Source organism: Amblyomma americanum, chromosome 2 (assembly GCF_052857255.1).
Source record: "Amblyomma americanum isolate KBUSLIRL-KWMA chromosome 2, ASM5285725v1, whole genome shotgun sequence".
NCBI lineage: Eukaryota > Metazoa > Arthropoda > Arachnida > Ixodida > Ixodidae > Amblyomma > Amblyomma americanum.
Genome location: NC_135498.1, coordinates 109,475,222 through 109,484,141, shown reverse-complemented (window position 1 = coordinate 109,484,141; position 8,920 = coordinate 109,475,222). Strand labels below are relative to the sequence as shown.

The 8,920-nt window shown below is 43.2% G+C and overlaps 1 protein-coding gene across 1 annotated transcript in view; it reads right to left on the bottom strand.

Annotated features, from left to right (window-relative positions):
• Window positions 1–637: 637 nt before the first annotated feature.
• The window catches only part of LOC144118954 (neprilysin-1-like), an 84,212-nt gene continuing 75,929 nt past the window's right edge, over window positions 638–8,920 (bottom strand). Inside the window, exons 18-23 of the mRNA XM_077651715.1 lie at window positions 8,577–8,644; window positions 6,455–6,585; window positions 6,294–6,359; window positions 4,303–4,410; window positions 3,006–3,082; window positions 638–859 (exon numbers count right to left, since the gene is read on the bottom strand). Coding sequence (XP_077507841.1) covers window positions 760–859; window positions 3,006–3,082; window positions 4,303–4,410; window positions 6,294–6,359; window positions 6,455–6,585; window positions 8,577–8,644 — 550 coding nt within the window. The 3' untranslated portion in view covers window positions 638–759. The remainder of the gene's footprint in view (window positions 860–3,005; window positions 3,083–4,302; window positions 4,411–6,293; window positions 6,360–6,454; window positions 6,586–8,576; window positions 8,645–8,920) is intronic.

The window sequence follows — 8,920 nt, the reverse complement described above, 5'->3', positions numbered from 1 at the left end:
TCCTGTATAGGTATGCCCGTTTATATTAAGTGTCACCTGCAACTCACTAATACAACATGCGCGCTTTCATTCTGCGGCATGCATCTTCTGAACAAACAGGGCCACAAATCTCCGGTAAGCTCTTTCTGGTTATGTAGACGAAGTTGGGTAGAGAGCCAAAAATCTTGCTGTCGACAGGCACGAAATTTCATACCATATGCCTTATTTGACACAAAATGTTAAAATCCCCCAAATGTTTAAGCATCAAAGGTTTGAAATATCCTAATTGTTTGCGAGAAATATTATTGCTCGAAATAAGTTTTCAAAATTTAAATTTAAAACATCGATTCTCACCAGTATCAGTGCAAAACTGGAGTCATGCTATCCACTGCGTGTTTTCATTCAACGTAAACGAAACGCCCGCGTGGTTCCAGTTTTCCCCTAATGCTGCAATACCCCCTGCATGCTTACGCACTAAACAGGCTAAACGAGACTAATTTTTTTAAAGTAACGCCCAAAGTAGCTTTAGCGGGGGTGTCGTGTTATGCCATTTTGGTGCTAACCAAAACATTCATAAAGCGTAACACTTAGCAACCATCCTTACGTCATGGCGCGCACTTGGAGTGAGCATTAGCCTTCTGGTAGAAAATTTCGATGATAAGTGCTGAAAGCTGCAATCTTTATTCACACCTCCGGCTCCAGCCCAGCGCACAAGTTCAGTTAGTCAGGAAAAGGAAGGGGCGGGAGGGACACTGGTGACACGGCTGGGCAACCGTTACGTCACCAGAACGTGCAGCGAAGTGTCCTGTTCATGGGACTGTCTTCTCGGCAATTAAATGCTTCGGCAAATGAGGCCATGTTGCTGAAGGGAAGGTTCACCCTGCGAAAGTTTTGTCACAAACATTTATATTAGCGCAAGCAGAAGAATGACGAAGCCACATTGTAGCAGAAATGACAGATAAACGCAGAAGTAAAAAGACACAGCTTCATTGAGAGGTGTAACTTTGTATTAATGCTAAAAGGCCTTATTTTGTAGCTACCGTCAGCAAATCTAGTGAGAGCAATATTTTGGAACGTTGTTTATATTGATGTTCTCAAATTTTGAGACATTGTATTTGCGGTAAACATTCATTCATCAAGCAGCGATTACTGGAGAAAACCGGGGTATGTTTAATAGCATGAAATGAAAATACCAATGCTTAGAGTTTTATACCAGCAAAGAAATCCTCTAGAATTACAGTGCGCACGCTGAATTGAAAATATAATTCATTTTGCAAGAGGCCAAATAGTGGCGACTGCTTGGAAGGTCGCCTTCTTTGATGCACTTGCATTGCATTGATAAAATTTAGAACAGCAGTCCTCTCAATTCGTCTTGAACTTTGTGACATCACAATAAAGCACGAGCCGCGAAAGACACATCACCGTCCGTCTTCGGCAAAATGCACGTTTCACTACTCTTGGTAAGTGTTCCAAGGCTGATATTCTCGTAGGTACGAGTATCAAGTACAATGCTGTTATTTGCGGCAGTCGTTTAATATGCAAGGTGGCTTGATGGATGCTCTACGTGAAAGAACGTGCTATCTCTTCGCAGGATACGATACAGTAGCCCATGAACAGGACCAAAAGAGTGGTTTTTTCGTGCTTGAAAGGCACATCACCGCAAGGCAATGAATGCAAAGACGCTTGCAGTTGGAATCATTTCTTAAAGATGAGACAAGGATGGTTAAGGTGAGCGAACACTTAATAGGCCTTTACTCGACATACATGCGATACCTTGAAAAATATGCGACTTGTCGATAAGTGTTACAAAGCAGTGCTGCCAGGCAGTGCTTTATTTTTCATACTTCCATTCCATTTTGCTCATTCGATCTGGAATGGCACAGAGGTGCATGTTATCGCATGGAAAATATATATTTGATCGGTTAGCTGTCAAATAAATCGCTTCTTTTCAGTGCTCCTTTCTGCAGCGTTCTCTATGCCGGTCGGTTTGCTGTTTTTATTTTCCGAGAAACTCGAAAATTCTTTGCCTCTAATTTGATTAGGAAACGGGTTACGCAGCAAAAGGTCCCTTATTTCGGATTTTATGGGACCACATTTTTCACCACGAAGCAATTCACAGTCAGCTCTAATGTTCCTGCAGGACATAAAATGCTATGCTTTTTCACATTGTTGACGCGACAGCATTACAAGCCCCATGACACCAATATGCCTCGTCGGTCATATAATTGGGGATGTAACGTCACCAGACGAGAGGATTTTCACGGGCTCAAGGAAGGTGATGTCACCAGGATGTATGTGACGACTTCGATTTAAGGCATCAACAGGTGCTAAAGCTTTCACTTTTCCAACACATAATATGTCTTCCTGCGAATTTTATTTCGTAAACAAAAATTCGAAGTTCTGCTGCAAAGCACTCACAGAATCACGCATTTGTTTTTCTTTATTTATTTATTGCAGTCCTTTCGCCGCATAATTTACTTTAGCTGCTGCGCAACATTTACGCACTTGTGCACGACCTTCCTACATTTGCTTGTAGACTGCGACAACATTCATTGAAACGTTAGAGCAATCATTTCAAAGCGCAGAGGAGCCTTGAATCAAAACGTCTTTAGCGTGTAGCCGTGTTTAGGCTTATCACTTCTAAAACGCACTTTTCTATGCGGCCTCAAATTAAGTGCAGTCACAAATGAAAACGAAAAAAAAGTTTAAAATGAACAGCTGACTGAAAAAGCCTCTCTGGAATCACTAGAAGATGTCCGCCCATTATTGCCAGGTGAGTTCAGCTATGCCAAAAGGAAAACTAAATTCTCCATAGCGCTTATTTTCGGCGGAAATGTGGTTTAATCTTGGTTGCAGGAATCGTTTAAGACAACGTTTGATCCAAAAAAGTAAAAATTCTGGATATTTTTTACAGGCTGACATTTGAGTTTTCAGTGCACAGCAGCTGTCAACCCCGTTAATAAAGCCGAAAAAGTACGCGGCTTTCAATCCTTGGAATTACACGCAGTTGAACGGGTCATTCTCACCTGTACTTTGCTGGACTTGTCGTGCCATGAAGTATTTCCTTCCTGAGGAACTCTTCCTTCTGCTCTTCGCAGAAACCCTGAAAGAATGAAGAGAAAAGAAAAGTTTATGGTCACGCAAATAAATCAGGAAGCTGCCGGGCTGGAAAGCAGCCATGCGTTAAGCAACTCGCTCATCTTCGCCTCCCGTTACAATAAAAGAGCAGAAGAACTTGATTTGAGGCTAGTTGGTTCATGATTGAAGTTCTGAAAGGCGCAAAAGACACACACGCAAGAAAAAAGGAAAATAGGCGCTCTTTGTGTCATTCCACTTTTTTCCTGTGTGTGTGTCTTTTGCGCCTTTCAGAACTTCAACAGAAGAGATCTCGCTCCAACAGCCCACATGGGCCTGATCATGCATCTCGTACCTTCCTAAACGAAGTCTCTGCATCCCTTTGGATTCCGAATTTTTTCTTGTGGGCGAGCACAATAATTTTGAAGACAGTAAGTAGAATAGTTTTCAAGGGAGAACCATTTCCAGTATAGTGGGCACTGGGATTTATTTTTATCATTGGGAGTAGCATGATTTCATCTGCACTGAAAGGATTGTAGGCACTTTCTTCGCTATGAAGCAAAGACTATGGCTAGAATTTTCCCGCTTCGTCGCCTGAGTCTGAATCGACATCAAGGTCTGAATGACCTCCAGCAAGAGTTCCTGGATTTCCTCATTAGCGAGCGTCTTTCCTGCTAAAAATACCACAAAATTGTGCTAAAAATTTTGTTACTTTCTTTATACATCTACATCAGGATGTTTCTACAACGAAATTGGCAGTTATGTATTCTGGCGCCAAAAAATATTGAAACAAGCGTAACCCGGCCGCTTGCACGGGGATTTGAACAATACGCGCCAATTGAATCCTAGTGACCAGTATACTGGCCATACAAACATTGCCACATTTCGAAAAAACTGCTCATAACTCGGCCAAAATTTTAACTAATTTGTTTCAAATAGAGTTTAAATAACACGCACAAATTTATTTATCTGTATTTCGTGCAGAGAAAATTTTAAAAGAAATTATTTCTGAGCACGTCGCATGCAGCGTTCTGCTCGTGGAGGACGCCATTACTGTGTGCTGCCCTCCAAAGATGCGGTCGAAAGAACTATCATAATTGAGGTATTCCTCGTCTATTTTGAATGCAGTAGAAACGGATTCGGTATTGATTTAGGCTTTGTTTGGGTCTATTTCAGCGCTTTATTTCTTATGTCCAGTGTGCTGGTCTCTGGATCGGAAAGGGGTATGAAGCATGCATGTCATCTCACCATGGCGTATGAAATGAAGAAGAGCTGGTCCACGGTAAATTTGTCGACGCTGGCCAGGGAGAAGCGCTGGCCGTCTATGTCCATGTCATGGACAGTCTGCCGGAAAGCCTGCACCGAGAAAAGGAACGCGGACGGCGTAGTCAATTAAGTAGTTATAACTGGTGTGCTTTTCTATGGAGGCTGATACCTTTAAACCATATTACAGCGTGCAAAGCCAGTTCCTTAAGAAATAACTTTATTTCCGTGTTTCTTTCTATGCAACAAGAAAATGTGGACAAGCATATTTTTTTAAACGGAAGTTGTTTATGAACAGGATATCTTCATTTGCATGCACATTGTAAGATTACACCATAATAATCCATATAACTTCAGATCCCACTTCGGGACGCTGGTAGATGTCTTGTTTCAACATTCTGCAACGTATCGCAAGTTCAGGCGATATTTTTCAATATGTTCTTAAGAGTATCTTCACAATTTCTACGCAACAAAAAGGTGTTGATGAAATCTGGACTTGCTTGGCTTGCACGATTTCACATTGCGTAATTTTGCTCCGACTTCCTGAAGGCGAGGCGTCGTTTGCTAAAAACCCGAATATCAGTGACATGACATTTGTTATCTTGTCGCGCCTTCGTGTTTATGTGGAAGCTGTTATTAGGGCGTCTCGTTTTTTTATGTCAGAGTAGTGTTACCTTGATCATCACTATTAACTCCTGAAAGCGCTTCAACCTGACAGGATATTCTTCAGTATACCAGAAGCAAGGATGCACATCACATTTTCTGTTATTTTTTACTCCTCAAACCACAGAGTAATATTTATCATAGCTGATAACATTCACAAGACACGCATGAAGTGGGTTGCATATCTTTCCTTGCATTTTAATTCCCACAAAATTAATATTAAAGCCATGGACATCAACCTAACCCGGGTGGCATAAATGGTGGATTCTAGGTCCTAATCTTCGGATCTCTTGTAACTGCTGCACAGTAAGGAATCTGAAGAAGAAGTTGGCAAACAGTTCATCCAGTGTGGATTTCACGACATCGCGCTAAACAGCGGAAACGAGAAACTAAGAAGACTGGACATCAGCAGGCTCATCAATGCGTATTTTGAGATAGGTATCATGTTAATGCGAATGACAGCAAAACAAAGATCTTGGCAGTGGCTTAGCTCAGCTATGCCAGGATATACGAAGCAAGAGCTGCGGTTCCCCCCTGGTCTATTCGCGTGGTCAGTTATTCGACCAGCCTTTACACCCTCGTCTTCAATTGTTGCTGATGATGATGTTGTTGTCATTGCTTCATCTTGATTTTTTTGCGAAGGAACCATGCGAGCTGCTATGCGCCGCTTGTTACGTTCCGCCTCTTGGCGTCCCCGCTTGGCAAGACGTTCTTTTCTTTGCTCAGGCGTCTCCGCCGCTCGTTTATACTTTAGATGTTCATTCTTTCTCTGCAGAGCGGCCAAATACTATGCGACTACTTCTTGGTCCGAAGAATTCATCTTCTCATGACGATACCGCCGCATAGCGGCGGCTGGAGTCTCCTTTTCGTCACCCATACGAAGCAATTTTGATGCACCGAGTCGAATCCTCTCAGCTTTTATACTCACAGCCGCACATACGCAGTTTATCCACACGACTCCACATGCGGCCGCGGAAGCGGCCGAGCTCTGACGTCATGCGCCGCGCACCTGCAGCCCTTCTCCTGTTGCCGCACATGCGCATTCACGCGCGGCGCCGCTGCGGTTCCTCGCGCGGCGGCGGCGGCGAACTCTGACGTCATGCGCCGCCCCGCTGCTGCTCCTCCCTGGTTTCGCGCATGCGCACTATCGGCCTCTCAGGCTCACGACGAAATGCTCGACTGGATAGCAAAGTGAAGCTCTCGCTAGAAAATGCCTAGAAGAATTTTTTCAACAGCAGGTTTATTGATGTTGCATTTACCAGAGAGCAGCCTGATTTGTGATGTACACAGTCATGGTTTATATTAAAACTTGCCTCAAAAAGAACCTCTGGCGCCGCGTTGTCGGCGACATTCATGTCAGCAGTGCCAGATGTAGTGAGCTGAAAATGCAGAGTATTGCAACAACACATTAATTGACATCCAGCATATGTTGATTTTGTGAGTGTGATCTGTCATAGGGCATCGCATGTCCTACCCTTAGATGAAGCTTGCGGTCGACGATGCCCTTGTACTGATCCATGAAGCAGGACAGGACCTGGGCGTATCGGTAGTGCGTCTCTTCCGTCCACCACTTGCGGTACGTGCTCGAAATTGTGTACAGGAAGCCTGCGTTGTTTCCGTGCACCGTCAGAAAGGAATGGCAAGGCATCCGCATTTCATCCGTTATTACTGCATCTTGCGAAAAGTGCCCGCGTGCTTCATTATGAAAATCCTACCCAGGGCAAACATACAGTACTTGAATTTCAAGTTGCATGCTACCGGTTGTGCGAATCACAGTGCAGGTGGAAGTAACACCAATATGCGTAAAAACCGTATGTTGCTATTAAAATCCATGATAGCTGCGTATATGCTGCGACTTCAAGGGATTGCATGTAAGACAAAAGAAAAGGAAAAGCTGCAGTTAAGGCCATTGCAAACTTCCTACCGGCCACTTGTTATCATAGGGCTATAACACCTCTACAGAAAAAAAATGATGACTTAAGTACATCCTCTCGATTAATGGGCATCAGAAAAAAATTCAGCGCATAATCCTATTATTTAAAAAAGGTATTGTTAACAGTGTATATTTAAGTGCGCTGCAGCTGCTCACGGTTAAATAATTTTTTTTTGTTCCTTTAAATTTCGAAGACCGTAATATTTCCCACATGTTCCGTACCACCATCCTGAGCCTAGTATTTATAGAGCGTTGGTGGATATTTTCCGCCAAATACTTATAGGAATTTGATGTACAAGTATCTTATGGCGTTTACAGTAAAACAATCGGTGCTCTAAATTTTGAATGGCATGTTTTGCATATTCAACCATATGACTCCGGGGGGCAGCCAACACACCTAGGACAGTATGACCAATCTGACATGTACTTAGCTATTTCGTCATTCCTACTGCCTAAGCAGAGAGTTGATGCACATATAAGGCTCTTTTTTCTATGTGTTTATCAACAACTCATATTTCTGCAGCGTTAGTTGAGTTAATTGTGCTCGTATTTTTTGGGAGTGATATGTTACTTCTTTTTGAGACCGTTATCAGAGTACTCCTCTCGCAGATTGATGGGTGTTTTTGTAGTGAGCTCTGCGCTTCCCTACAATCTCGAAAACTAAGCGGAAGCCGGTAAACAGCAGCATGTTGCAAATTTGCGCGTCTGTGTTCGAGTGCTCTGATGAGTGAAATTTCAGTTATAATGGTAGCCCACGCTGAAGCGTCAATGAGTAACAGAACTTTATCGTTACTCTGGGGACGCAGCACGATATCCTGAAAAAAAGAATTGTTGCGTGGAGACATAAGAAAATATCATAAACTGTGTTTGTGGAATGTCCTTTATATGTCCTTAAAGTACCAACTTTCCGAATTTTCTGCAAAATACACATTCATAAGTGCTACCTAGCAGTTTTTCGATACAAAGCTGCACTGTTCCTTTACTTATTCTTTTATATCCATTCATTTATTAGCACACAGTCGAAGGTCCTCCCCAAGGCATTACTGCCGTTATTGTAGGGTGGTGCGTGTGTGTCTTTGGAAGTAGGGGGTGTTGGCGTTAGTTCAATGTGACAATGAAAACAAAACAAAAAATACAAAATAAAAAGCAATCGCACCTTTGTTTTGCTTCTTACAAACACTCAGTTGCTGTTCCAGAGGCGATAATAGTGCTGGAGTATGCTGCTGCAGCTATGTTGAATGATATCACGTTTATGTCAGCTGAAAGTATACCGCTCCAGAAGGGAGAAAGGTACGGGAGAAAAGACATACTGTGCTTCAGGCTGAAGCGACTATGCGTTCCTGGACATTCTTCATGGGTTTAGCATCCATGCTTTGCATATCTTTAAAGACGCCTTGCAAGAGGGCACCACAACGGTGCAGTTCTGGAGTGCTTTTGTTACTGCGCCTAATGTGTGATAGCATCGCTCGATGCACTACACTGATGTGACGAGGGATAACCGTTATCCTTCCACGTTCTACTTCCCGCGTTTTTGTCGCCGAAAAGGAGGAGGAGAAAACCGGAACCAGAGTGCAAATTGTTACTTGAGGCCCTAAAAGACAGCATTAAAGAAGCCTCTTTTACGTGTAATGTTATCGTTGTTAATTACATTTCATGCGCTTACCTCTTTTGTCGATTGCGGCCAGCATGGCGTGTGCGATCCTGGCTCCCGGTCTGGCAACGCTGAATATGCTGGAGAAACAGAAGCACAAAGCATGAGCGTTATTCCACGTCATAAGCATAGCGCGCAGTGAATACGATGGAGCACGCAGCGCGGCCTGGACGAATACAAGGCTTTGTTTTTCTCGGGACAAACTGAGACGGAAGCTACAACTTACAGAATCCAGTTTTTCTCACATCCATATAATGCCTAATTTCGAGTTGGAAAATGCATATGTAAGCCACTCCACGAATGTCAATGGTTCTCATTCATGCCACCTGTTCCGCTTCACGGCGTTGCACATGAAG